This window comes from Penicillium hispanicum (assembly GCF_028827665.1).
Source record: "Penicillium hispanicum strain IBT 35686 chromosome Unknown utg000007l_segment0_segment0, whole genome shotgun sequence".
In the NCBI taxonomy this organism is placed as follows: Eukaryota; Fungi; Ascomycota; class Eurotiomycetes; order Eurotiales; family Aspergillaceae; genus Penicillium; species Penicillium hispanicum.
The window spans coordinates 2373353-2400967 of NW_026623199.1; the positions used below are offsets into that span (position 1 = coordinate 2373353).

The window sequence follows — 27615 nt, forward strand, 5'->3', positions numbered from 1 at the left end:
AACACGGAGTACTTATTGAGTGGAGTGGAGGGAAAAAATTGCTCCATGATTTGGATCTTAAGAAGCCGCTCTTCTTGAACTATATTAAAGGCCACCAGGAGCCCATGCAGCCAGAATTATGGTACCACAAAGGAAAAGGCTCAAGTCGCGCGACGATATTTACAAATGGATCATAATAACATCATTCAACACCTGGGGGTATCACACCACCGATTCTCCGTACGAAATCCCTGCTTTCTGGAATCTTGAATCTTCAGATGCATCCGATTCAGCTGAAAATCCCCAAGGGAATACTCATTGCCACTTCGTAATTGGGCACGTTGACAATCTCTGCGATCTGCAAGTCACCTGCGACACTAGCCAAAATATAGGCCTCGCTGCGGGTGAGCCCCTTGGTCGAGACTAACCACTGAATCAGGTTGCGGGTGGCGCCCTTCGCGGCCTCAAACAGATCGGGAGCGACAGCAAGGGCACCGTAGGTTCCCAGATCAGGAAGCGGGTTGGGAATTTGAGACCAGGGTGGTGTCTGAAATTGAGGAGCAGTCATCCAGGGTTGGTTTTTGAGGAGCTCAAAGCGAAGCGTGGCTCGGATAGGAGTTTCGATGGCGGTGCCACAGACTTCACCGTGGCCCTGGGCGGCGTGCCCGTCACCGCAGCTGAACAGGGCTCCCGGGGTCTGGACGGGGAGGTAGACGACCGAGCCGACACTGAGTTCACGACAGTCCATGTTTCCCCCGGCGTGAGTAGGTGGGACGGTGGACAGCTCCGCGTCGTGGCCGGGAGCCAGCCCCATGCATCCAAGGAAGGGACGGAGGGGGATACGCATATCCTTGAACTGTGCATAACCCTTCTCCCGATCGAGCGACCAGATCTTGATCTCGGGCTCGGGAAACTCGTCTGCCAGCAGACCGAAGCCGGGGATGATGGCAGACCAGCCCCAGTCAGCCACCTGGAGATCCTGGACTTCGACCTTGAGAACGTCGCCCGGTTGGGCACTCTGCACGCAGATCGGACCGAAGACAGGATTCGCGAGGCCGAGATCCAGGGTCGTGATGGCTGATGCGTCGGAAGCCGTGGTAAGTTGGCCGTTGCTGCTGTCGATGGCATCAAAAGTGACAGTCTGGCCGGACGTCACGGTCAACTTAGGTTCAATTTTCCGAGACCATTTAACATGGCCACACTCTCTTCCCACATGGAAGGACTTCCATGATGGGGCAGTCATGGTGCCAGGTGTAGATTGAGGTCGGGTCTCTGTGGAAATCATTTGAAAACACAAGGACCAGGGACCAGCCGTGGCAATATCAGTAGATCGAGGTCAATAGGCGAGAGAAGAAAAATGGAGAGCGAGGAAAAGCCGGAAGTATATAAGAGAGAGAAGGGGGGAACGGAGAGAGGGAGTGAAGAGAATCGGTTGTCGGAGAGGGTCGATGGTCCGTTGATAGAAGCACCATCCAGGCACAAGGGCTGAGATCCTCTGATCCTCTTCACGATTGACCGTTATGGAAGGTGGTTAGTGCATCTTGCTCATGCTTGTTCCTCGAGGAACTCCACCGCGTCAGCAAGAGCGAGCCTGTGAGAAAATGAGAGAGCGCGAGAGTGGGTGCAGAAGATGCAATCCGCCTTCCTAAAGCGGCGTGACAGATTTCCAGCGGATTGGGCCATCGAGGCCCCTTTGGAGCCTCTGGGGATTTCCCACTTCGAGGGATCGAAGCACAGACGCTTTGCAAGTGCTGGTTGGCCGATGACGATCCACTCCGACGGCAAGAAGCGACATTCTTATCCGCCTGCTCGATTCGTCGTGTCGTCGTGGAGTTCGCCGTGCCCGGCGGGGGTGGCCGATATGGATCTGAGAGAAAAGAGGGGGGGGGAAAGACACACAAATCACGGGCGCGACTTGCAGTTCAGAGAAGCATGTCCCCGACAATCCCGACAGCCACAGGATCTCATGGAGAGGGAATGCGATGAACGGTGGCATTTGGGGAATACGAAAACGACGAGGGCCGCGCCACCCCGAAAGCCATCCTTCTCTTCTGGGCAGGCTCGCCGTTGCACTGTTCGCTTGGCGGTGCGATTCTTGACTCGCAGCCATCGACCTTCCTTCACGAATAATGATTCAAGCCCAATCATGAACGACCCATCGTCTATCGCATGATCACTTGGTCCTCATCCACCTTCTTGATCGGGAAAGGAGAGACGGATGCTCGTTGGATTTTAGAGGAATCGACATGCATAACACAAATTGTGGACCCGCGATTTCCACGCGATGCTGAACGGAGTACTCCGTCGTCGGCCTATATACGGACTGCCACGGTAGTCAAATACAACCGTGGCCATTACTACGGCTCTCGCATCTAGCATCTCGCTTCACGACCGGCGTCCGTCAAGTCCTGGCAAGTCCTGGCAAATCCCGGACGAGCCGGAGGATCTGCAACTTCCTATCGCGACCTAGAACATGGCTCCCTCACCCTCGCTTCCTACGATTGCTGGCCATCCAGCATCACCACGATACACGAGGCATTGTCGCTCCGAGGATGGCTGGCGCTGCTGGTGGCGACTTCCTGCGCAATCGCGCTGGCCCGCATCCCCCGCATCGACAGCTTCATCACGTACTGGATCAGGGCCGCGTCGTCCGTTCGGTCGCTCACGCCGTCCGACACGATCACCAGCAGATATCGTCGGTCGGCCTGGAGGCTCCGCCGCGAGGTGAACGGCTTGCTGGACACAAAGTCTCCCACCGTCGGGGCCGAGGACGAGGAGGACGAGGCTCGTCGTCTCCGCTGCATCGAGAGATCGTCCTGCACGGCATTCACCGGGTTCTTGTACTGCAGGTCGCCTAGGGCGCGCGACATGTTCAGGGATCCTGTTCCTCCGGCCCAGTCAGACCGAGCCGGATGCCACCTTAGCGATCCTTCCAAAGGTTGAACCTTGGACCCTCCGGGGCAAAAGACCGGACTTACCTAACCGAGGGATGCCACTGCGCATCTGGACCTGGCCCCCGGCCTGCTCGATGCGTGCTCGTTCGTCGGGCTCCTCGGGCTTGTGTGCCTGCGTGAGTCGTCGCTAGTGGATTGTTACTACTTCTTCACCTTCCTTTCTTCGCCACTCCCCCGACTTCTCTCCCCCACCCCACACGATACCTCCACAGGGTCATGGCGTACAATGTGATAGGGATGCTCCGTTTTGGGATCTCGCTCCGCGAGAATGGCATGCGAGTCGCCCAGGTTGGAGACCACCAGCTCGCCCTGCGTGAGGTTGAGAATGCACACCGCCGCCGTCGATCCGGATAGCGCGGGTTCCTCGCTGTCACGCTTGAAGCTCTCCAGCAACAGGTGATCCTCTTCCGCCAGGGCAGCATTGATGGCTGCCGCAGAGTCGCCCTTTTGGAACTCGGGTCGCCCGGCGAACAGGAGGTGCAGCTTCTTGCTGGCATGGTCTGACACCAGGTCCGTACCACTGCGTGCCACAGATTAGACCTGCTGGATGAGGGATCGTCTTGGGCCCCGGGCCTTCTTACTGCCCGTCGTAGACGGCGAAAAAGGCAAACTTATCGTCTGTTTGTGTAGGAAACTCTTCCGGCCGGATGAGTGTGTAGCGGTCCTCTTGGAAATCTCGGCCTCCTTGTGCCTGTTTTCCATCATCCTCATCGTTAGTGATGGCCGTTTACACGTTCGAGGGGACAAGCTATACCTGACCAGCTCCCGCATCGAAGAGCACGATAGTATCAGACGTAGACATGAAAGTGCTCTGGAACATTTGATCTCTCAAGGCTCGGTGGGCGATGACCATCTTGAAGGATTGGACAAGGTGATCTTCTGACCCTCGCAATGAATCCCCAGGTTGTCGCCTCTGACAGTGATGGCGGACTGACATCATGTATGGCGTACTTGAATGGTATAGCTACCTGATATACGACATTCTATTTACAATTGGCCGAGTCCTATGTTTTTGAAAATCTCATCTTGGATTATTACCAGACATTGCTGGGGCCTGGTGAAATTCCTCCTGTTCGAACAGATCCATCGATGTGAATAACTAAACTTTTCCCCTCGCAGAGAAACATGTCTCTTTTTCTCCCAGCAGAGATCAGAATGAAAAGAACCAGATTGGCTTGGCGAGCTCCGTGAAGAACCTGCTCTATACAATTCTAATCCTAGACTATACCATCTTAGGATCTTGTCGATCTCGAATGCAGCGCACGGGCCAGGCCGGGCTGAGCGAATCCCGCTGATCAGCAATTCTCTTCTTCTCTTCTCCAGTCCCATCTGCGGCATGGGTTGGGTAGGCTTGGGCATATTCATCGCGACCGCGGTTTTTCTCTACTGTCGCTATCCTCCCGTTGGTTGGAACTTGGATCCTCCATCATCTTCCACCCCGCCGGACTCTGACTCCGACGCGCCGCCCACTCCTCCCGCCGAACCTTTCCCCGCGAGCCATGACGGTGGCCCCTCGACCTCCCCGTTGATCGAAGCCGAAGACATCGCGACGACACCAAAGGCGTCGGCATCGAGTGCGCCCCCACCCGTTCTTGCGGTGCCGGTGTTGAATCTGGACGGAGACTCTGGTGGCAACAATACTGCAGGTGCGGTGATGGGATCATCCCTCGCAGGTCAGAGTATGAATGGATCCGAGCGACCATCAGCGCTGGCAGGTCGCAGTGATGGAGCCGTGGATACCACATTGCAGCCGCCATCTCTTGCGCCTTCCTTGTCGTCACAAGCGCAGCAACAACCGCCCACGCGCTCCGCAACCAGCGTAAATACATCTGCTATGATGCCTCCACCTCCAGTCCCACGGTCTCGACCTACCACACAGCCTACGGCGCAGCTTCAACCACCGCGGCCCAATGCCAGCGGCCTTCAGCCACCTCCATCCTTAGCGTCCAGGCTCCGCGCTCCACCCAGCGGCCTTAGCAACAGCACATTAGCCCCGGTTCCCTTGACCCTCAAAAAGTCGCCTGCAGCGTCGAAGAAAGTCATTCTTGAACCAGGCTATTCGCCCCTGGACTGGGCTGCACTGGCAGCGAACCCCAACAATCAACTCCGCGGTGCAGGTATGCCCCCGGGCCTGCTGCGAGTCACGCCGTCCCTGCTGAAATCGCAGAACGGACGCAAGGGCCGCGATGCCTGGACCTCGTACCAGGGTAAAGTGTACAATATCAGCCCCTACCTCCCATACCATCCAGGTGGGAAGGGGGAGCTTTTGCGCGGTGCTGGTAAAGACTCGGCACGGCTGTTCCAGGAGATCCATCCATGGGTCAATTGGGACGGTATATTGAGCGAGTGCTTGGTCGGGATCTTGGTCTCCGAGAACGATGTTCAGACTGAGAATGGCCTCGATGCGATGGACTAATGGGCTCCCAGCATTAATCTGGCAGGCCTCCTGCTGCTGGCAACTTGGCTGGATGGGCTTGGATTATATCAGACTCGGCCTCTAATCGCTGATTTGGATGGAGACCGAGGGCGAGAACGCCATGCATTCTGGACAACCTAGCCGCGGTTCAAGCGGACAGCCCAACACGCCACATACCAGCGCATTGAACCGGGTTGGACCGGGAAGCACTGCAACGCACTCCATGCAGACAACCTTCATTAGCCGGGTCAACGAGTGGTTTTGGCTAAACGAAAGCAAACCTGGCTTGTACAGAGTACAGATGCAGCACTGCCTCGAACAAGGCGGAACTCTTCCCTATCACTTTTATGTTCATACAACCTCTGTTTTTCTCGTTATTGTCATGATATCCACTAACCCTTTTTGCATTTGCGGTGGTCTGTATATTTTCTCGATATACCCTTTCATGGCTCTTTGTACAATAGATCTAGATCACCCAAATCCCCTAGCACTGTGCACTCGAGATAATGAAATGTATTTGCATAAGTATCCCATGAACTGGCTTAGAATGCACAGAGCGATGCTTCGGCCGGAGAAGGCAGCGGAGTTGAGAAAATCAACTCCGGCATCAGCTCCGAGGGCCGCCAGATCCATGAATGCAACTCTCGAGTTATAAGCAATCAGACTTCCCTGTCGCGAGTGGTCTAGACTGCCATGCTGCCCGCTCATTCTCACATTTAAACTACCAACTAGCTCCAAGCTCCGCCACTCCTTTCACCAGCAAAGTTATCATGCCCACTGAGGATGTTCGGAAGCACCAAGCAAGCGCACAAGCTTCGGCAGAAGCCCTCTTCACCATTTCGATCGGGAGAAGAAATGCTACCAAGGAGTAGCCCTACCAACAGTAATGAAAATCCACGAAGCCCAGTGTCTATTCCAGATACTTTGCTTCAAAGCCTCGGCGGGGGCACCGTGGAGAACTGAACTTGTCACTACTCGACCCTTTTCCAACAAGGCAATCTCCTCAAACGGCAGAGGCACATAAGCCCAATCCTTTGAACGCAGCCTCATCATCATCCAGAAGTGCACAGGCCAATGTCCCAAGCCTCACATCGAAGGATCTTAACTTTACAGGCTTGAGCCTTTTCTGTCCCATTGATGTTGACCAAATTAGTACTCGATGGATGAACCCATATATCCCAGTTGCTGGGCAGCAAGTGAAAACATACCCCCCTGGGGTAGTCACCTTGATCTCCAGGATATTGAAAGCTTACGCAGTCGCTGCAACCCGTGGTCGAACGCTGGCGTTCATTCGTGGATATTTGATGGAAATCCTGTACCGTGGGCTCTAGTGGGGACCCGGTTCCTTGAGTCTCTGCGTCGATGATCTGCTCGTTGCATACAATGTGGACTCATGCATCAAGTCGAATTGGACTACAGGAGTGATAGTCTATCTCCAGCTGGAAGGGTGCTAGGTAAGACCCCAGTAAGAAGTCGTCAGAGAGTTCCCTCGTCTAACATTTACCAACAGAATGCCAGGAACGGGGCGGCCGTCTTATGCCGCAGAATATGTATATTCCAAGACTAGGATGGAGCTCATTTCCGGGTATATATATCCATTTAAGCATAGCAGACATCTCCCCTGGACGGAGACCGTCGACGAATGTATTCTGAATTCCAACAACGCAATCCATCGTGCCCAATTTTACAGCTCATCCTTGTCCACGCCCTCAATGCCGACCAACTCGGTCTCGAAAACCAGCGTCGCGCCGCCGGGAATGGGGCCGACGCCGCGGTCGCCGTAGCCAAACTCGGGCGGGATGGTCAGTGTGCGCTTCTCGCCAATGCACATGTCGAGCAGGCCCTGGTCCCATCTGTACGGAGAACGGAGTTAGCGATGTGTTGTGGGGTGGGCAATTGCTTCAGTGATTCGAGGCCTTTGCAGCTGGCGACGAGGAAAAGAATGGGCTTGGCCATGAAATCGCCTCCAGCTATTGAGAGGATCTCGAATGAAGCGCAGCGTACGGCTGCAGTGCAAAGAAGGAATTGGAGTCCGGACTCACCCCTTAATCACCCGTCCGGTGCCCAGCTTGAAGGTCAGCGGCATATTGCGCTTGTAGCTTGCATCAAACTCGTTGCCGGAGTCTTGGAGAGTGCCGCGGTAGTGCATGGAGACGGTGTCGCCGTTCTGGGTCTTGCGCGAGCACTCGACCTTGTGAGTTGTCTCGATGCCCAGCTCCGCGGCGAGGGCAAGGGAGCTGAGGGAGAGGAGGAGGGTGGAGAGGAGACGCATTGTGGTTTGCTAGAGGTGCAATTGGCGATAGAGGAATTGGACGTGGATGGCGGAGAGACAGAGAGGTTGAGCAGGAGGATCAGGTCAGTAGATTGGGGGAGAGGACTGCAACGTGGGCTGCCGTGCGGAGGCGGCGAGGTGGTGGGTCCGGAGAACTTGAGTAACTTGAGAGTTGGACGACTATGGAAGAGCTGCGCAGCGAGTTTTCTACGTTGACACGGTTGCACGATATTATGATGCTTCTTGGATTGGTGCGTTCACGCCAAATTCAAAATTAAGCTGTGTTCCACGATTGTAAAAATCCAGAAAAAGGAAAACTACCTCCCCAAAGCCCTAAATCAACCTTGTTTCGTCGTCGTCTCAGTATCGTTGCCCCATGGCCGGCGGAATGCCTTGATCAGCGATAGCCTGCAGATCATCCTCGCCCATGGCACCATCCCAACCATGAGCAACAAGATACGCCCGGAACTGCTCATCGCGGCGCCGCAGATCCTCGCCTGAGATATTGGGGACAAAGAAGAATGTCACCAGGATGCCAACAACACCGCAGATAGCCGCAATGATGAATGTCCACTTCTTGCCGAGGTGGTTCTCGATCGGTGTGAACGCTTGAGTTCCGACCGCGGCGCCGGCCTTGCCAATTGCGGCTGACAGGCCATAGCAAGTCCCACGCACCCCGGTGGCATAGGACTCCGACGACAGTAGGCCGAGCATGTTGCCCGGGCCGAAGTTGCCGGAACTCTGCATTAATCCGTAGAAGACGACGAAGAGCGGGACAATCTTGGTGATCTTGTCGTAGGCGCAGCCGATGATCAGGCCAAAGATTAGGTATCCGCTAAAGCCGATCATCATGACGTTTTTTCTTCCGACACGGTCACAAAGTATGGCGCCGAGGAAGACACCAGGCAGAGCGAGGGCTCCCAGCAGGAGCTGCCATTCACCAGTTTTGAGGACTGACCCCTTGCCGACGACCGATGAGATGATCGTGCCTGAGAAGACCCCGTTCGGGAATGTGACGAAGTCTACTCGCAGATGAGTGGTAAGTAGCCGCAAAATAGGGAGGGGATGCCAGACTTACCATAGAGAAACCAGGCACCACAGGTTCCGATGAGCGTCTTCCAGTAGTACCGGATGACAAGTCCGTAGGGAACGTGTCGCTTGATTGCTCCACGGCGGTAGAGCGTTGAGTTGAGCATGCGAATACGGAAGTAGAACACGGACAGTGGCCAGATACATCCGATGCCAAAGCAGACCCGCCACACGGTACTGTAGTGAGATTGGCCACAGGCCATGAGTACAATTAGAAAAACCGACACCGCGAACGGCCCGCCGAAGGACAAGGGAAAGTTAGTGACCATAATGAATGCCGGGCCACGATGCTTGGGGGTCAAGTCATTGGCGGACTCGGAAGCAGCAGTCGACGATGCAGGGTACTCGCCGCCGGTTCCTGGAAATGAGGGTGAGTGTTGCGACAGAAATCTGACATGGGCGTGTCCTGGCGTTGGGAAGAAGCTTACCGAAGCCAACAATTCCACGCGCTACCGTCATCATCCAGAACATACCGTTGATGGTTACGCCATGCGCCGCAGTAGCGAGGATGCCTCCAATGACGATCATCAGGGTCGTGAAGACAATGGCAGTCTTACGACCAAAATAGTCACAGGTCAGGCTATCCGTATCGTCAGTCTCTAGAAAACGTCTCCTAAGAAGAGCAAATGGGTCTTACCCGACGACAACCTGGCCAATTACCTCGCCGATAAGCAGCGCGTTGGACACGCGCGTACTGACTGTGGACGTATAGTCCTTGGGGTATTCGGCTTTGAGAAGCACATTGGTCATAGTCCTGTGTTTCCAGGAGTCAGGCAGTGCTTTCGTTGATTTCCATAATGGCTTACACTCACATCAGGTTGTTCTGGTATCCATCGCTGATCAAGGCAAAGCCACTTGCCCACTGCAAATAGATTGGTGCTCGTTAGCGAGGCCACCCAACTGAGCAAGAGAGAACTAGAAGCTTAGATCGGACTGGAGAAACTGTGCACTCACGATGGTAAATAGGTCCGACAAGCTCTGGCGCTTCTTGGAGACCTCGCGTGAGGGATCGGCGTCGACCAAGCCAATGCTGTCTTTGGCCCCAGCCTTGGACGCATTGGGTCGTTCGGCCATATCTGCAAAATCAATAGTCGCCGTGGTCGTGATGAGAGAGTGTTCACGAGGCTGACTAGAGGGCAAAGGCAGGAGAGGTGAAGAGGAGAGAAGTCACCAGGAGTGTGTGCAACATGATTCTGCTGCCTGCCACCAGACACACTCGCCGCAAGACTAGCCCTATAGAAAGGGGGTTTAATTTCTCCATGATAAGAGCTGCCTGCTTTGAGCCCAATACGGTTACAATACCATGGCGATATAACTTGATGCGGACAATCCAGCATTCATATGTCAACCACGAGGGAGCGTAAAAGGAAGTGATTGGCGCTTGTGGGGGTGGAGAAAGCGAGCGTACTTCTGTCGAAATATGGGCACCTAGTAAGCTAGCTGATAGCCGGTCTAGTTGGACCAGTCAATTCCCATATATTTTCATCGTGTAAATCTCATAAAAAGCTTAGGTAGCGTGTGTGCTAAAACAAATCATCCACATCCGGGATTTCACGCTTACAGAAGTGGATCGTGAGCGTACTCGGTCAGTACGTCCACGTACTTTGAATCAACTCTGTGAATTCCTTGAACTGATTCAATTACACTCCAAACTCCGAGATCCCAGATGAAAACGAACAACCAACGCCGGTCGCCGCGGGTATCAATGCAACGTCACATGGCCACTCATCACATATACTCTTCAAGTAAACCTCCCCGTTTAGATAGCGGGTGATGAAATCAATGAACAAGAAATGGACAGTGTCGGGACCGGTCTACGCCCATTTACCCAACAGGGCCATCAGCGCAGCACCCATGCAGAGCAAGAGGAAGGCCAGCAGCACATCACGAATCGGCGCCTTGCGCATCGAACTGCTGAACATGAACTCGTGCGCCATCAGCTCCACAAGGGCCGTGTAGATGAGGATACCGGCAGAGATCGAGTCAAAGACACCGTTGACAATGAGCGTGGTACGGCCGGTCGGCGGGTAACTCTGGCGCACACCGAGTCCGATGGCGATGGCAATTGGGGTTGAGATACCAAAGGCTATACCCAGGTAGTATGGCGTATAGCGCTTGGATCGAGGCCAGGGAAGCATTGCGAGTCGCGAGCCTAGACCCAGACCTTCAAAGGTCTGATGGAAGACCAGGACAATGTAAAGTGTGGTGAACTCGGAGCCGGACACAGCGAGTGTGAGGCCAATGAAGACCGAGTGGAAGACGATGCCGAACTCCAAGATGAAAAGTGACGTCAATTGAGCTGCGTAGTCTTCAATTGAATCTGGTTCTTTCTCCGACTCGTCCGTGTCGTGGTGTTCACGGGAGTGACCCAGGTGGTCTTCGCCGGGCATGTAGTTCTTATTGGAGCCCACTTCCTCGGCAATTGGGATGGTGGTGTCGACATGAGAGTGGGTGTCGCCCTCTTCATCATGGTCGTGGCCCGAGCCAAACCGCGAAAATCGCATCACCATCAGTTCGACGAAGAACAAAACAACGATCGTCATGAGAATAATACCCTCGACCCAGCTATATTCGGTGATCACACCGGTCAAGCAGCTGTTGGTCAGGGCTTCCTCGGCAGGGGCCAGCAGGTGAATGAAAGCCGTCGCAACGATGACGCCGGACCCGAAGTACTTGGCAACGAAGAACGCCCACTTGGGAAATCCACTGTGGCTGCTGAATCGCCGCGCAAAGACGGGGAAGAGAGCGCCGAACATGGATCCCACCATGATGACAAAGATAGCTGAGATGCGCAGGCCCATGCGGCCATCAAATTCATTGCCCGAGGCGCAGGCATCCTCGCGCTTGAGGAGGGGGTTGAAAGGTTCCGTCTCCATAATGATCGAGGGATCAACGTTCTCTTTCGCGTGTCAGATGGCACCAGGGAAATGGAACCGAGATACGTTGCAAGACCGAACAGTAGATCTCAGAAGGATCAATAAGATAGGCCCGGTCCGCTGAGCCAGACCAAATCAGATTGAACAATGAACGAGCACCTTGGGAGAAAAAGAGGACAAGGCGACAACCGGACAGGTTGATTGACGTAGAGGGATTTCCACTAGCGAATCGGTCGCTGACTGTGGGTGGATGCCTCTCCTCCACTGGCCGTAACCCCCAAGGTCCTCGAGTATAGGCGAGACGGTCCAATGATTAGCGCAGGTGAAAAGCGGGTTGGCCTGTCGAGATCGATGCCTAAAGCAGACAGTGCAGACAATTCAACGCATGCAAGCACGAAAAGAGAACTTCTGAATCTCTTGGTGATGCACACCTACTATGCGGTGAATGACAGCCAGATTAATTCCTGAGCAATCTTCGCCAGAGATTGCGGATGTGTCTGGTGTGGGACCGCTGGTGAGTATCTTGGGAGCAAGGGCCAGACTGACTGTCGTCGGTGGAAGAAAAGGAGTGAGATAGATCGATCTCGGCCACGCACAAGACCGCGTTGAAGAGAAAGATAGGAATTGATCGAGATCAAAATCTGCGGGATTCAGAGTTCGAATGCCCAGCGGGGGCAGAGTGGGATCCATGGGGACCTTGTTGGCTCGAAGACGTCAAGAAGTGAGTGGGAGCAAAGTACTCAGTACTTAGGTTTGCCGTGTGGTTTCGTGCCATGACCAAGTACCCGGTACCCAAGCGGAGCAGCGGGTGAGGACCTTGGGGACGGCCAGTCTGTTTCCGGTAGCGGTGGTTGGCCATGGGTCACGTGTGTCTGATATGTGTTCACTTGGGCACGCTGGAAGTACTAGATGGGAACTAGTCATGATCAATACCGTCAGCGCAAGTTCGTGTCGCAGCCAGGGAAGGAGAATGTCAAGGGTGAGATCTCCCCCCAGGTGTGGTTGATGGCTTTTGTGCCTGGGAATCGAATCACCAATCAGATGATCGGCGGGGCTTGGCACGGACGAACTCACCTTCAAGCTGCCCCGCCGCAGCTCCCGTTCTCTCTATACACCCACCATGGCACCCATCCGACGCTATCTACGGATCAGCAAATACTCTGTTCTCGAGTGCCGCATCTATTTGGACAATCCGTCCGACACCCGATGGCTTCTGGATTCCCGTGATCCTGTCCTCCCGCGCGTCTTCGGCGCGATTCGGCCCTTGGTCCTGCCCAAATTGCGGGAGGAGAACGAGCGACTCTGGTCACGGAAGAGGAGCAAGCCAGTGAAGGATGTCATTGCAGAAGGTGCGGCTGTGACCTCTCGACAAGCGTGCAGACTCGAATCCGGCGGCTAAATCATCATGTTGTTTCTCTAGATGAATTCGAGGTGGCTATCTTCCTTCGCGAGTCCCGCACCCGACATTCGCTCCTCACGAGACACAAGACCTTTCAACAGCCAGCAAGCCGGAATAACGCAGCGGATGCAGTCAATTCAGAAGAAGACCTGGGTACATCATCGGGCGATCCTGTTCCCATTGACGACACTGAGATCATCATCGAAAGTGATAGCGACCCTGAGCTTGACCTGCGCAATATCCCTCGGGCCGGTGAGGATGCTATGGATCCCGAGGAAGGCAACCGGCCAGCCAATCGACGAAGAAAGAGAGGCCAGGCAAGCCAGCTCGAGGTGAATGATGAGACAGGCGATGAGAAGAAACTTGGGTTCAGCACCCACTATGAAAGCTTCAACATTTGCGGCTGGGTGTTGTGTTTGCTCGTCACCCGCAAAGGCGATCGAGCCAGGGCCAGTGTGGTGACGGCTGAGCCTAAACAACCTTTGATGGAGGAATGGATTTCTACTCAGGCCCAGACAAGCATTGACGAGGATTGAGGAGACCAAGGGGACACTTTCGGCTTAGCGGTCGGGCTGAGACCCTTCTTCAGGGCTAAGCTTCCTCCGCATGATTATTGCATGGGGGAATGCCCGCGGTGGCGTGATCGGTCGCAGGCCCCTCCTGTGACACCTGCCAAAATTGCAGAGTTGCATATCCCAGGTCCGGTCCAGGCACCTTCACCGTCCGTGCAAATCACCACCCTGATACGCGAGGGCGTACTTGTGGTGATGCCGGTCTATGCTCACGAGTACGACGGCAGCCCCAGTGCCCCTGGCCATCGATGAACGGGCTGCTGCAGTGCGCATTGGGGATGCAGTCAGCTTATCGGGGGGTGGAGCAACGTCCCAGTTGATCCATGATGCCTACCCTTACGTAGATGGCGGCCATTTTTTCTGCATGACCATTAAGCACCCACTAGCTTTCCAGAACCGTTGGAATTCAAATTGCCGCGAGGTATACCATGTTGCCTCTGTGACCCATTTGCCATCGGCACATGCATGTCCGTCATGAGACATTCATGCTGAAGCCGGTTTTCATCCTGGTGTCTTAGTTGCGGTGGATGGTTTTCCAATCTTGAAGACCGAGGCGACATGGGTATGAGCCGCTTTCTGCCGATCTTCTGCGACATTGTGACAACTTGCCCATTCAAAGCATCCTCTGAAGCGTGTGTTTGAGTTCCACCCAACACAGCTACGAGAAAATGTACATCTGGTGCTCGGTCGGCGAGCTCGGCTTTCCGCTCTTTCCCGCTCTCTCGCAGGCGTCATCGCAAGTCCTCCTTCCACTCGCCAACACGATACCATGGCCCACCCAGCATCCCTCCACGTGCGGTCAGACACCCGAACCAAGACTCTGTTGGGGATCCTCGATCCTTGCAAATCCTAGCAAAGGAAAATTTCCGAGGACCAAACTCCTCCCGCTCCGCACCCTTTTCCAACGGTGCGGAACGGCGGATGGTCAACCCCATCCACAGTGGGGAAGTGCGGCCCCAGCTAAACCGCGTTGGAGCCGTTTATTGAAGTTTGCGCTCCTTAGCGCGCAGGTTTTGCCATGCGTTTTCCGCTTTTCCCTTCTGTTGCCACCGAATTGGCTCCACCCGTACCTTTTTCTTTTTTTCTGTTTTCTTCCCGTTTTTTGCCCGAGTGGGAACCGCTGGAGCCGCGAACTCAGGTACCCGTGGCTGTGACCCAGCTGAGTCGGGGGGGGGGGGGGGGGTGGATAGTATACACGATGCATACGATGATTTATTACCTTGGACAAGGTTTCAAATCCCGGTCGCACGGGCGTTTTCTGGCTCCAAATTGCCGGATAGGGCTGCGGTCATGCGGACGGTTCGTTTTTTTTTTAACTCCGCAGAATCGAGAGAAGCGGGAGAAAGAAGAGAAGAAAAAAAACAAGGATGGTGTGCAGAGACACCGGGGTGGACCGGACCACGGCATGGTTTGTCGATTTCTCCAATTTGGGGACATTCGGAGATTACTGACACCCGCGTGCGTTGGTTTCTTGCGTAAAAGATAAGTTGCCTTGATATCGGCCTCGATGAGGGATGTCTAGCATATCCAGTATGAATGTGGTTCCTAAATCGGCCCCTGCAATTGAGGATGATGATGGCCGATGCAAATCAACGCACGCAATGACCGCCGCCACCCCCGGTGCCAGCAGATCGTCCATCGTGAAACAACCGACCCAGTGATGTACGCGATCAAGCCCGGGGCAGGGGCCGAACGTGCTACGGCATCGACATGCAGATGGGACCACCGCTATCTGCCCCTGCTCGGTTGTGCGACACCCGCCGATGCCGTTACGACATCTATCGTCGCCCGCCGATGGAAATGACGATGTGCAATGCACTCTCTGCAGAGGGCAACCCCCTGACATCCGCCACAGTTACTTCCATGCATGGATGGCCCGATGTGTGGTAGCGCGGATGACCCTCGGCTGCGTTTTCCGAAGTCAAATTAGAATCACCTCAGAGTATCGTTTCAGGATTTACTGGAGTTCTTCCGTCACCAAGTGATCCCAACACCCCGGATTAGGGTCATGCTCAGCATTTCCAAGATCACGAATAAGAATATCGATAAGGATTAGCATCGGATGAAATCGCCCTCGATTTGCCACGGGTAGGAACCATGGTCCGCGATGGGTCTGGTGAAACCGGTTGACCCTGGATTCAGGCGGCCGTTTCCGCGCCCCTGAGACATGGGAAATTCGGTTCATGATGTCTATGATTCATGCCCAGCGAACTCCCCGGGTCTGTACAGACAAACGGAAAGGTCAAATGTATACAGCAGGCAACGATCCACTGCGAACCCTTGTATAGGATCGTCCTCCGTGTCGTTATCTGCCTACACCCCGTTGAAGATGGGGGGTTGACGTGTCACATCGTGTCATCAACTACGCAAGGCGAATCAGCGTCCACCTGCGCCACAAAACAGCTTATCCTTATCCTCCTGTTGGGAAGCGCACCCGGCCAGCCGGGCTCAATAATACAAATCGGTCTCAACCCGGGTTAAACTCGATGAGTGCAGGGAATTTCCTGCTTCCCGCTTTCTCTTTTCTTTGTCGTCAGCAGTGCTAGTGAACTAGTTAGTACTGTACTTCTGTGCTGGTCGTATTCCAGCGATCGACCATCCCACACGTGGAGAAAAATGTTCTGGTTGAACCCTTTTGGCCCCTCCAGATGGCCTCGTTTCCGACACTGTGGTTGTTGAGTCACTGATCCCAGCAGCTTGGGCCCTGCTCTGGGACTTCCTGATACTGTATATACTTCGTATACTCCGACCCGACTCGGCACTTCCCGTGGGCTACCGTGTATATTCCATCCTGACTGTATAGGGCATCGTCCTAACGGGACATTTATCCCCAAACAAGTCAGCCTTCTCACCGCAAGGAGCCCACGGTGGGGCTCCGGGAGATTGCCCTTTGAAGGGGTGAGCTCGCGTGGTTTCATGATTATGATCATTTGCTGGAGCTGGATGCCGTGTGAAACCCCGGCAAACGGCCAAGGCACAACGACAGTACGGATTGTTGGTATACCCATTCAATTTCCATGCCAGGATGACCAGAGTCATCACAGCACGATGCTGGTACAGAGCCCGTACCTGGTGTAACGGTAAGCCCCTAATCCCTCCACTAGTGGTTCACCAGCGACTTTGCGCCACACGGGAATTCGGGTGGAGAGCTTCTAGAAAAAAAAAATCCTATTCCAGCGGATTTCCACTTGGGGCTGCATTATTCATCCCTATACAATTCCTACGTCAGATCAAGTGGAGACTCAGCCTCCTGTTCATGGCAGGGATGCTCGATGGGGAAGGCACTAAGGTAAAATGAGTCTTGTCCTGTGAGATCTATAAGAATGCGCTGCCGCGCCTTTCTTTTTCTCTCCCTCCCCCATCGTGACCGTGAATCTACTCGATACCCAACCCGACCTTTGACCTTGATCTTGATCGTCTTGGGTCCTACTGGCTCTCTCGCTCCCACCTTTTACGCCTTTCTTCCACACTACACAACATGCCTTCCGTCGGTGGCTCATCGCAATTCCCTCCGTGCCCCGGCCCTCCTCCCAAGGGCCCTCTGCCCCCGCTGCCGAAATAAACGGGCCCATCCCAATGACCGTGATGACTCTGGCGCAGCCCTGCCTGTGCCCACGACCTGGGAGGCTTCGCCTCGGCATGCATATGAATGACCCTCGCCTTCGACCTGGTTTCGGCTCCAACGGTTCTTTCTTCTCGATTCGGCCTTTGACTACCACCTCTTAATACCCTTCCCCCCGGCTCTGCCTCATCCCTCGTTCTCCCGCGGCCACTCGCATGCATGCAGCACCCAACCCGTGCAGAAGAGGAGAGACACACCCGATGGCTCATTTTGGCTGGTTTCACTTCTTATCACGGACCTAGCCGGGGGGAACCTGACCATGTTTTTCTTTATTCCTACCATTCCTACACTTCCGCTCGACTCGATCGCTGCAACGGGAGCCCGGCGCGGGCGCTACGTGGCTCCCCAGCTCTTTCTTCATCCACTTTGATTTGTTCTTTGCTTCTTTCGCCTGGCCCGCGGGCGTTTCAGCTCTCGCGCTGTCTACGAGACGGCTTCCCGGCGGTGCGGGGTCCCATCTATCCGCATGCGATCTCGATCCTAGCTCTGATGCGCTGATGCGCCGATGCGGAGAATTGTGTCTCCTCGCTTCCATCAGCCACCATCATTGGACGGGTGTGCGGTCCTGCTGCACGACGCCCCATCTCAGGAATCTAGTTCTGGTGCTGAGAACCCGGATGATAGGGCTACGATCGCACGTTGACCTTGGTCGCTTATGCGTCATGATGCGTTGACCCTTGGGCGCCTCTCCGACATTCTTGTTTTCTCTTCTCTTCTCTTTGGCCTTGCATGTCGTGTTGCCTCGTCATACCGACCCACCATCTCTTGTAATCTCTCTTATTTCTTTTTGACTTTCCCCTTTTTTTTTTGTTTTTAGCCTCCTGCATTGGGCCGAATCTGAATCAACGGCATGTATCATAGACTTAATATACCCCCCCCGCAGAGCAATTTGTCTTATCGTTGCACCCAAATGTCGTGCATAATCTCCACACCCAGCCCGCACTATGTTGTTATGGTAAAATTCTCCATCCTAGAAAGGCGAGCACAGTAGGATGAAACCACGGCTCCACTCGCTCGTTTCACCAGTCCTGCGCTACGGTGCAACCGCCCAAGGGAACACCCGACGAACGCAAAGAGGGAGCTCGGACGAGGCCAGTGGGAATTTTAGGATTTGGGGGATTTGGGGGCCGATGGGGAAGTCGAGCATTTGCTCAAAAGGTCAATCTGGCGGGCTGAACTATTCTCAAAGCGCAAATAGTCATTTCTCCGTGCCTGCGGCACGAACCGCAGCGTATAGACTATCATAATAGCATAACAAGAATATAATAATAGCAATAATATACGTATATACATGTGTAGTACATACGACTAGTGTCATAGTGAACGCACAGCCCGTCCTCACGTCGATCAGGCAAGGCTGTGATCGACCTCCCGGCTGCAGGTCAATTAAACGACCAGGACAACAGTGAAGTAATCAAATATTCACAGTACGGTGAAAAATAATAATCCTGGCAATACTCAATCGAGTCAGGAAATGTGATGCGCGATATGAGCATGCAAGGCGTTATGCTAGTGCGACGCATCCACGGTCTACCTATGTTCGCGGGAGGGGCTCAACGATAGATGACGCAAGAGACTCGGCCGTCCAGCATCCCCATCCATCGGCGTGCATGGCCAGCGCGTGCAGGGACAGGGACAGTTGCGTCGGATTAACGGCCCCACGCGATGCTCAGCAGACACGCGCTGGAGAAGGGGGGGCGGCAGAGCCCAGGAAATCCGAGAGGCCTGACATTAACTATGTATGTACTCACTCGGCGTCGTCCGAGCGCTCGGCGGGATTTGCCCAGGTTGCATAGCACTGACTACTCCGTACTAGTAAAGCGCGCGCTGATTTAGAGGGCCGGGGTTTCCAGACAGCTGGGATGCGCTGCCATTGGAAGTCTGCGTGAAATGCGCTCTCCACCTGGGGCTCGGATTCAGCAGCTGCTGCTATGGTGGTCTGTGTTGTCGGGGCTAGGTTGAAGTTCGGTAGAATCATCATGTATATCACAAAGCACGGAGTACGGCGGATGTCGTGGTTAGTGGTTGGTGACCTCGAATGTCAGATCCAGGACGTGCGCCGCGGTGGATCCTGGGCTTAGGGCGTGTCGGCGTGCATAGTGGCCGTTGGTCCGTCCCTACAGTACTTGAGCGCGGCATCACAGATTGCATGAAGCAGAGCCCCACAAGAAAACCGGTCTGCGCTGGCGATGGGTGCTTGGACGCTCTTGGCCATTGGATATTGGTTCTCGGCGCGGTGGATAACCACGCTCGAGCGGCTGCCACGCGATGTCGTGAGGTCATGACTCTTATCGCGGCTAGCTATGTGGGAGAGGAGGGGATCGGTGTGGCTGTGTCTCTGTCAGTGCTGAGTGAGGATGATGCCCAGGTAAATGGGGGCTGCCTGGCGTCGCCTAGGCAGTGGTGATCGGTTCTGCATTGCGATGTCTCATGTGGACAGTGCGGATTGCGAGGATGCAGGGAACGAGCTTGCATCCGATGGTTGGATCGGAGACATGGATGCCGAGAAGCCTAGATCTCCCACTGCATTGATAGGGTTCCAAGATCCCAAGGGTCTCCGATCACAGCATTTGTCGATCTCGGCGCCGTCTCGACAAATGGACCTCGCCCAGTGTTGGGCTAGTTAGGCCGATAGCAACCACGCAGATCGATGTCCGGACCATGATTCTGTCGACGGAACTTATCCGCGACAACACGAAAAAGCGCCGTCGATCACCGGATGGACAGCTGCCACGTGATTCGCCCGCTCAACTCTCCCGCAGTCGCCTTTCTCTCTCTCCACGCGCAAACCACCATGGTGCTGCAACTGCATGTGTGGGGGCCGGCCTTTTCCCTGCCCTCCATTGAGGCCCAATGTCTCGCAGCGATCGCCTACTGCTCGCTGGTGCTTCCCAAGGGATCGTGGGAGCTCGTCGCGAGCAGCGATCCCTCCTTGGCCCCTACCGGTAAGTGACGTGATGCGCGGCCGAGCATGGCATGAGCTGACACCATTGGGTTATCCATTAGGGGAGCTGCCCGCTCTCCAGAATGGCGCAGAGTGGGTAAGCCGGTTCCGAAACATCGTCGACTACCTCCGTCAATACTCGCACGGTGATTGGGACCTGGATAGCGCACTGGACGATACCGCTCGGGCTGACAACACTGCGTATGTCAAAGCCCTGCCCAGAAAAGTGGAAGTAAGCGCGAGCTAACGTTTAGCCGGGTGCCGGCCTCCCAGATTCTCCTCCTTTGTCGAATCCCGTGGCCAGTCTCTCGTCGACCTCTCCCTGTACGTGACCAGCCAGAATTATTACGGCAACACATCACCCGCATACGGTGCCCTTCTCCAATGGCCCAACCAATGGATCCTCCCGCCAAAGCTGCATGGCGCTGCAAAGATGCGCACAGAGCACCTGGGTCTCTCCTCGCTGGACTTGCAAGCTATGGAGGAGCAACGGCAGCGTGAGCACACCGCTGCCGTGGCCGCGGGTCACATCCCCAAAAACTTCATTCGCCGGCCGCGCGAAACAGTCTCCGGTCTACTCGGCCGGACCGCGCAGCAGAACCACTTTCGGCTGGATGCTCTGACGGGCGAGTTCTTCGAGCCCCTCGAGGCCATGCTCAGCCAGAAGGCATACTTGCTCACTAGAGAGGGCCAAGACGCTCCGTCGAGTCTGGACTGTATTGCGCTCGGGTATCTGTCGCTCGCTCTCGTGCCCGAGCTCGCCTTCCCGTGGCTGCGAGACGCCATGCGCTCCAAGGCCCCGCTGCTTACAGCATACACAGAGCGCCTGCGGCGGCGGTGCTTTGGCGATGCACCCGTGGAAGTTGCACATGCCTATGCGCCACAGTCTGCGCCCTCGTCGCCATTGCCGTGGCGCGCCCCAGGACGTCTTTCCGCCGCCACAGTCGGCAGCACCCTGCTCGCGACACTGGCGGACTCTACCCCGTTCCTGCGGGAAGTCCGCATGAACAATCGTCTCAAGAAAGCGGCCCAGTCTTCAGGCTCGGGTCTCTCATCGACAGAAAAGGAGGCTGTGTCGATGTTCGCGGACGCCAGCAAGAAGGACATGTATGTGTCCATCGCGGCGGTTGTGGCCGGTGCAGCCGCTCTAGTGGGCTACGTGTTCCACGTTGGCTTGATCTCTGTCGTCGTAGAGAACAACGAATTCGAAGCCGACGAAGAGGAAAACCAAGGCCAAGGGGGAGAGGAAGCAGCACTCGCTGCCTCCGACCCAGGCCAAGCAGCCGATTTTCTAGGGCTCGTGACTCCCGGCAGCCTATAACTAACGAGGGCAACAAACCATACCAGATGCCGCGGTATTCTTCCGATTTCAAAAGATGCACAAATGCCCTACAACCTTGGAGTGAAGGTCAAGGCCCAGAACTGTACAACAACCCATCTCCGGCATTCGTTCCATTTCATTGTCTCCTCGCTATTAGCCTTTCGTACGTTGCATGTCCACAAGACGCTATGTATCACTATGTACTATGTACTCATCAGCAAATCCCATCACACTCTCATCCTCCAAGTGCCTTACACCTCTCGCCCCTCATCAGAGGAATTCCATGTATAACTCCCCTTCTCCTTCGAAAAATACGGCGCCGACACCCAATGCACCCCCGGCCCATCCCGGAAACTCTCCTCCATCTCAATCCCCCATCTCAGCCCGCCATCTTCGTCCACAAACCACCCCAGCCGCGTCCGAAGCTGCTCGTAGTCACTCGCGGAAAGCCGTCCGGCCTGCACCTCGCGCACGACCTCGAGGAAGTTCGCGCTGCCGGCGATCAAGACCAGCACGTCGCCCAGACATTCCACGTTGCGGACGAGGCTGCCGAAGTACCGTTTCTGGAAAACGGCGACAACGACCGTGGTCAGGATCAGCCAGGCCATGATTCCGATGCTCAGCCAGACCGCGACGGCGTTCATCTGGAGTAGCTCTACGCGCTGCGAGACCGTGGCTGCGACTGTGCGGTTCGTATGCGAGATCGGATGCATGTCATCTTGGTATGCAGAAGGGGTGTTGCCCGGGAGGTAATGATTGACCAGCTCGACGGCCTGGCCAAGATCGCTAGGTAGGCTGGCATTGATTTTCTGATACGCCCAGCCGCCCGTCTGCATGGAGATATTGCTGCTGACGAAGTGCTGGAAGAAGGTCGTGAAGGTTTTTTGGGTCAGTCGGCGGAAGGTGTCTTGGTCGAGGAGCGCTTTCGGGTCTTTGTTGGCCATCGTGTACGTAGCATATGTCATGAAGTCCATGTTAAGGCCGTTCATTTCGTCGCGGATATTATAAGTATTGTCGCTCAGGTCCTCGGTGGTGAAACCAAGAGTGTGCGTTGCTCCTCCAATGTGCAGCGTGTCCGCTGCTGTTAGCATGGTGGTCATGAAGAGCCGTCCATAGCTGTTGGCACCAAGTAGATTGAGTTAGCGGCTTCTTTTCCAGGTTGCCCTGGGCTCTTGCGAAAGGTTCAGACTCACCTCAGGGTCACGTTGTAAGTTGTATATCCGCTGCGATCATCGGTGATGGAGCCACTATGGCTAAGGAAATCATCGGACCAAGGCTCAGAGACGGTCTGGGGCGTGCCGAAGATATCAAAATCCTGGATCTCGCCGCTACTCGGATCCACCGTGATCTTTGAATTGGCCGTTTCCACTATGGGCTCGCAATTCAACAGAGACATTGAAGGCGGGTTGGGGAACAACAGCCCCGGGTCGGCTATTTCTTCGGCTGCCGTGGTATCCGCAGTCTTGATTCCAGCCACCGCATCGCCGTAGAACCATTTCGCAGTAAAGTTCTTTTGGAACCAGCGCGGCGAATAGTAAATCCCGTCAGCATTCGGAGACCAATAGCCAACTGCCGCACCTCCCTCGTGGGAGTCACTGCTTCCATTGCCGCAGCAAATGATCTGAGACGGATTCGCAAAAGCCGTGGTGCATCCGGGGCATTCAGTCCAATTCTGGGAAGGGAGAATCGGGGTGATGGAGCTCGGAAGATCCTCGCTTATATACACGTTGCCTAGCTGATACCCTCCAAGAAGACCATCGGGGACGGTGCTCATGTTGTAGATTGTGCCATTTCGCAGGTCTGTAGACGTGTAGAAATTCGATATATTCATCAACACCTGCAGCGGAGGTTCGCTGCACTCGATGCGGCCACGGATGGCGGGGGTCTCAAAGGTGATGTTCGTCTGGGAAATGGAGTTCACGTTGTCGGCTGCACTGGCTCCAATGGCTGATAATGATTTGGCGGCCGTAATGTTACGCAGATCAAGAGGCACGAAGCTCCAGCCGTCTTTGCTCCAGGCAGGCTCGGAGCCGTTCAAAGCCAATTGAATGGTGGCAGTGTACATCCAGTAGGATGAGATGTTCTTATACAGATCTGTAAGAATGTCCGCCGAATAATCGCTAAGGTTATCGGGGTAGGTGGATTGTTCGGTTTCAAAAACAAATGGGATATCACGAACTTCGAGCTGGCGATGGAGGGTGACTGGCTGGATCACATTCCCAGTGCCAAGATCGAAGAGGGCGGCCATTGCGGTGGTGTCTTGGAGGACAACTATCAGTATCGAAGTTGCGACGACGGAAGGAAGGTATCACAAAACAACTTACAGACCGGGGACAGAGTTGACCCTAATGTGACTAGGAAAAGCAGCCAGTGTTTATTGAAAACCGCCTTGGTAGCTGCCCACATCCAGTATGAGGACTGATATGATAGATCGACGCTCTTCTTGTAGGGCGAACTGCTCTTCGACATGGATAGATAGGGTTGTAGGCGACGGAAGTTGTCATCCATGGCACTCCACCACAAGCCAAGTAGTGTCGCTATCACAGTAGGAATGATGGAGAAAGGCGCTACTCCAGATAAACCACTGCTGAGAAATGAGAGTTTAACTTCGTAGACAAAGGCCTTGCCGTACAGCCGATAGCTCTCAGCATAATGGTACAGAACCACAACGCCGACAACAACAAGAATAAGGAGAACAAGCAGAGTAAGGAGTGCCGGAAGACGAAGAATCGTGGGAGTGCCGTTTTCTGATTGGGCAAAATCTTGACTGGCAGTTTCGCCCGGCTGGTTTTTCCCTAGGCCTTGAGAATCAGTGTAATACCACTCCCTGCCCAGCTTCTTCTGTAGCTCTTTTGATGAAGGTTGTCTGAGGGCTTGAAAGCCGCATTTCGTCCTTAGATTATGCGCTATAAGGTAAGCAACGCCGACAGTCGTGGCAGGATCTTTGCTCAAGTTCAATGGTCTGTGCCTCAGTTGCGACATCCACCACACGGCAAGCAACAAAAGGAAAGATATGGCGAACAGAATGCCCAGAGCAATGGCAGGCCCGGACTGCACTACTACTTGGGTCTGGACTGCATGTATTTGGCCTTGCATAGGGACTTGATGAGAGGCACCTTGCTGGTTCAAGGATGCCTGCAACACTTCGCCAAAGTACCGTTGCTTCGCCTTCGCCGCCGATGCAACCAAGTCCGGGTCTCTGGCCATCCTGGTCATGTTGTAGTCGTAGAGCGCTCCTAGGATGACGGCAGCACCTCCAAGCATTGCAGTGCTTGACCAAATGATGGAGATCATGTAAGTCGCCCAATCCGCGTCCAGTGTCAGGTCACGGAACTGGGTGGTGTTGACCAGAGTATCCGGGATCAACACTTTGTTTCGATCGTATTCGCTCTCGTTGAATGAGATCTCCGGTTCGTCTCCCGACAATCCAACCGACGCGGTAATATTAGCCATAAAATATTTGGTGTCGCAGAGATGGGCGGAATAGGCACCCGGCTTAATCGTCGAGTTCCACGGCTCAGTAACAACGATGACTTCCCGGTTGTTGCATTCTGCCGTTGAATTGGCTTTGGCTGATACTGTTCCCTTGTACAAGGAATCATATCCGTAGAAAAAATTCGACGTATTGGACCAGCTGCCGCCTCCCAACGAGATCAAGCCAATAGACACCTCAACTCCATACTTGCAGCCGTCCGGCGTTGACCACACAACAGAGATGCCCGGTGATTCCCCATAGTCTTTCTGATATGAGTATGACCCATTGGTCTGGGCTTCCACAGCCATACGCTCGCAACTCAGTTCACTCTTGAACATGGTGGTTTCTCCCTCCCACGTCTCCGACGAGCTGGTTGGTAGTGTGTTTAAGGGTGTATCCTTGAGGCTCGACGGCCAGAATGGCAGGATAGTATAATTATCTGTGATCCATCCAGAGGTCGATACGTTTTGAAGCAGATTGGCGATCGTTCGGAAGTGGGTGGTACGATCCGCTGCGATAGGCAGAGGTGAACCAGACTGAGGCGACAGTCGTAAGAAATCAGTTGATCTGGGAACCACAACTTCTTCAGAGTATAGAAAGGCCGAAGACAGGGGAGAGATTGCCAGAAATCCGATGATATTGACGAGAGAGGCGCAGATCAGCACCCAGCTGCGCCCGCCGTTTTTCTTTCTGGCAAATCCATCGTATAAAGCAACCCACCAGGGACCGGACGAATAAAGAATACTCGACGAAGCCTTCGCTCCCTCGGGTCGTGCCAGTCGAGCAAATGGCTCCGTCCGCTTGACATCGTTAAACAACATTGCTGTGAACTGGATGTAAATCACAGTGATCAAGGTCGGGCTGTATCGCCAGCCAAACAGCAGGGCATTAGAGTCATTGTCCGGCCCTAGCCCATAGCTTGTCGAAGACCTCCACCAGAGTAGGAAGACAACCAGACACAGTGACAGGGCAATCAGACTCAAAGAGCCCATGAACCAATGGCGAAATGTATAGGGGATCCATGCCACCGTTTGAGCAAGCGATTTTTCGAAATGCTCACGATCATGGTCGTCCGTTCCCACTGGTTGATGAGTATTCCTGTCGGTACTGTCGACACTGACTGAGCTGTTTCTTTCGGGGCTCCCGCTCCGCGACCTAGACCGGCTGGAACGAACAAGAGAGGAAAAGTAAGAGTTTCCTTCCCCGAGAAGATTGCGATCTTCGTTTGCATCGTATTGTCGTGTCGTCATGACGGCAAGGAAAATATGGGGCACACCATGTGCCGTCTGCGGCTCGCAGCCTCAACGTATAGGACAGGAAAACACGTTAAGAAGAATATCCTAGACCCTGCGTTTGACCCGTTTATAATGTCACTTCCCGGGAGGGTGGGCGCTTGAGCCGCGACCAGCCTAGTGGACTCGCGACCGAGTCAGGACCCTGCGGCTGAGCTGCAGGACTAGCGGTGGACAAGGCACTCTAGTCTGCCTTTTGGCCCCTAGGGCAATGCCTGATTCGTGCCGCGAAGGATCGTCCTGTCGTACATTACAGGGTAGTTCCGGAGTACCAACCACTCCACTGAACTTCTTGCTGAAGCGGCGAAAACGAAAGAATTCAGAGCGGCTGGATGGTGAAAGTGGTAAACGAACCATCCCAGACTCTTTTCGTTATCAAAGAGGAGTCATTTCCGCATGGATGCGCGCGCAAGACGAGCGAATCTCGGGGGCACCGGAGTGGACTAGCGGAAGCGTGGCCTCTCAGAACCCTTCAGTTAGCGCCTCGAATGTAAGATTATTCATAAGTGATGTGTGCAATCTGCGATGCCGGCTGATTCGATCCCAGTTTTGCAGCTGGACCAATACCCAGCGTTACAAATAGCCGCTAAGATGAGAATGACAAGGAAATCTTGCAAAGTGCCGCGACTCGGGCCGCTCCCGGGAGCTTAGAACCCGGGACCCGCCGCAGTGTATATAAGAAGACACACACTTCCTGTCTTTGTTTTCTTTCTTCCATTCCTCAATAGAGTGTAATCTGTCAATGTTCCAAGTATGGTTTCATCTCTGGTACTCTCTGCCGTATTCCTCCGGTCGTGGCGGTGCAGGCTCCTGTGCTCCATGGGCTTAGCTGTACCGGCCCCGCAGGTCTTGCAGTCCAGTTCTGCTCTCTCAGTGGAGTATGCGACCGCGTGGTGCACTGTCTTGATAGCCCCTCCCCCCCCTTACCCTGACATACACGCATACAGGCCATTGGACCGATGCGGTTTTGAATATATGCCGATGCAGTGACGCTCCGAAGTAAAAAGCGCCTGGAGTCTGATGTGTGGGTCTTTTCTATTTGTTGTTGATCGAATGGAACAATGCAACGATGCAACAAAGAAAATGGCCCGAGTGAAAAGCCCGCACATACCGTGGTCCCCGGTGGACAACACTTCAAATGAGCCTGATGAAGCGGGACAGGAATCAAAAGCCACCCATACCTAACGAAGAGGGAGAAGCTCAAGGCATCCTGCTCATGGGCAGGAGAATCGATCCAGACAGGGAACGGACTCGGGCTCGACACGCACAGTGAGCTGGAAGTCAGTGTCATGGCAGTGCTAATATGGAAGGAAAACAGAGAACAAGGGACAAGAAAAGGAGTGTGTGTTGTGTATGAGAATACTGTAACCGGATATCCGACCGGAGAGGATGCCTAAACTATCA

General features: G+C 54.5%; 10 protein-coding genes across 10 annotated transcripts; 3 read left to right on the forward strand and 7 right to left on the reverse strand.

Moving 5' to 3' along the window:
* Positions 1 to 268: 268 nt before the first annotated feature.
* Positions 269 to 1222, reverse strand: N7459_008676 (acetamidase/formamidase family protein; the record flags this gene model as incomplete). The annotated part of the gene is made up of 1 exon (XM_056947844.1): positions 269 to 1222. The coding sequence occupies one exon, from the start codon at positions 1220 to 1222 to the stop codon at positions 269 to 271; it is 954 nt and encodes a 317-aa protein (XP_056797354.1).
* A 1252-nt stretch (positions 1223 to 2474) lies between these two features.
* On the reverse strand, positions 2475 to 3786 carry N7459_008677 (PP2C family serine/threonine-protein phosphatase; the record flags this gene model as incomplete). The annotated part of the gene is made up of 5 exons (XM_056947845.1): positions 2475 to 2860; positions 2958 to 3060; positions 3159 to 3453; positions 3515 to 3639; positions 3688 to 3786. The coding sequence occupies 5 exons, from the start codon at positions 3784 to 3786 to the stop codon at positions 2475 to 2477; spliced, it is 1008 nt and encodes a 335-aa protein (XP_056797355.1).
* Positions 3787 to 4269: 483 nt separating this feature from the next.
* On the forward strand, positions 4270 to 5349 carry N7459_008678 (cytochrome b5-like heme/steroid binding domain-containing protein; the record flags this gene model as incomplete). Its single annotated transcript, XM_056947846.1, has 1 exon — positions 4270 to 5349. The coding sequence occupies one exon, from the start codon at positions 4270 to 4272 to the stop codon at positions 5347 to 5349; it is 1080 nt and encodes a 359-aa protein (XP_056797356.1).
* A 1684-nt stretch (positions 5350 to 7033) lies between these two features.
* Positions 7034 to 7621, reverse strand: fkbp3 (peptidylprolyl isomerase family protein FPR2; the record flags this gene model as incomplete). Its single annotated transcript, XM_056947847.1, has 2 exons — positions 7034 to 7202; positions 7392 to 7621. The coding sequence occupies 2 exons, from the start codon at positions 7619 to 7621 to the stop codon at positions 7034 to 7036; spliced, it is 399 nt and encodes a 132-aa protein (XP_056797357.1).
* Positions 7622 to 7981: 360 nt separating this feature from the next.
* Positions 7982 to 9784, reverse strand: N7459_008680 (Glycerophosphoinositol permease 1; the record flags this gene model as incomplete). The annotated part of the gene is made up of 6 exons (XM_056947848.1): positions 7982 to 8643; positions 8700 to 9068; positions 9139 to 9290; positions 9348 to 9464; positions 9523 to 9572; positions 9665 to 9784. The coding sequence occupies 6 exons, from the start codon at positions 9782 to 9784 to the stop codon at positions 7982 to 7984; spliced, it is 1470 nt and encodes a 489-aa protein (XP_056797358.1).
* A 740-nt stretch (positions 9785 to 10524) lies between these two features.
* Positions 10525 to 11586, reverse strand: zrfB (low-affinity Zn(2+) transporter ZRT2; the record flags this gene model as incomplete). The annotated part of the gene is made up of 1 exon (XM_056947849.1): positions 10525 to 11586. One exon carries the CDS (start codon positions 11584 to 11586, stop codon positions 10525 to 10527), a length of 1062 nt encoding a protein of 353 aa, XP_056797359.1.
* Positions 11587 to 12706: 1120 nt separating this feature from the next.
* Positions 12707 to 13521, forward strand: N7459_008682 (uncharacterized protein; the record flags this gene model as incomplete). The annotated part of the gene is made up of 2 exons (XM_056947850.1): positions 12707 to 12935; positions 13007 to 13521. 2 exons carry the CDS (start codon positions 12707 to 12709, stop codon positions 13519 to 13521), a joined length of 744 nt encoding a protein of 247 aa, XP_056797360.1.
* Positions 13522 to 18926: 5405 nt separating this feature from the next.
* N7459_008683 (uncharacterized protein) lies at positions 18927 to 19157 on the reverse strand (the record flags this gene model as incomplete). Its single annotated transcript, XM_056947851.1, has 1 exon — positions 18927 to 19157. The coding sequence occupies one exon, from the start codon at positions 19155 to 19157 to the stop codon at positions 18927 to 18929; it is 231 nt and encodes a 76-aa protein (XP_056797361.1).
* An 816-nt stretch (positions 19158 to 19973) lies between these two features.
* On the forward strand, positions 19974 to 21444 carry N7459_008684 (glutathione S-transferase family protein; the record flags this gene model as incomplete). The annotated part of the gene is made up of 3 exons (XM_056947852.1): positions 19974 to 20124; positions 20186 to 20324; positions 20397 to 21444. The coding sequence occupies 3 exons, from the start codon at positions 19974 to 19976 to the stop codon at positions 21442 to 21444; spliced, it is 1338 nt and encodes a 445-aa protein (XP_056797362.1).
* Positions 21445 to 21695: 251 nt separating this feature from the next.
* Positions 21696 to 26169, reverse strand: N7459_008685 (DUF3433 domain-containing protein; the record flags this gene model as incomplete). Its single annotated transcript, XM_056947853.1, has 3 exons — positions 21696 to 22560; positions 22638 to 23715; positions 23769 to 26169. The coding sequence occupies 3 exons, from the start codon at positions 26167 to 26169 to the stop codon at positions 21696 to 21698; spliced, it is 4344 nt and encodes a 1447-aa protein (XP_056797363.1).
* Between the last annotated feature and the right edge of the window lie 1446 nt (positions 26170 to 27615).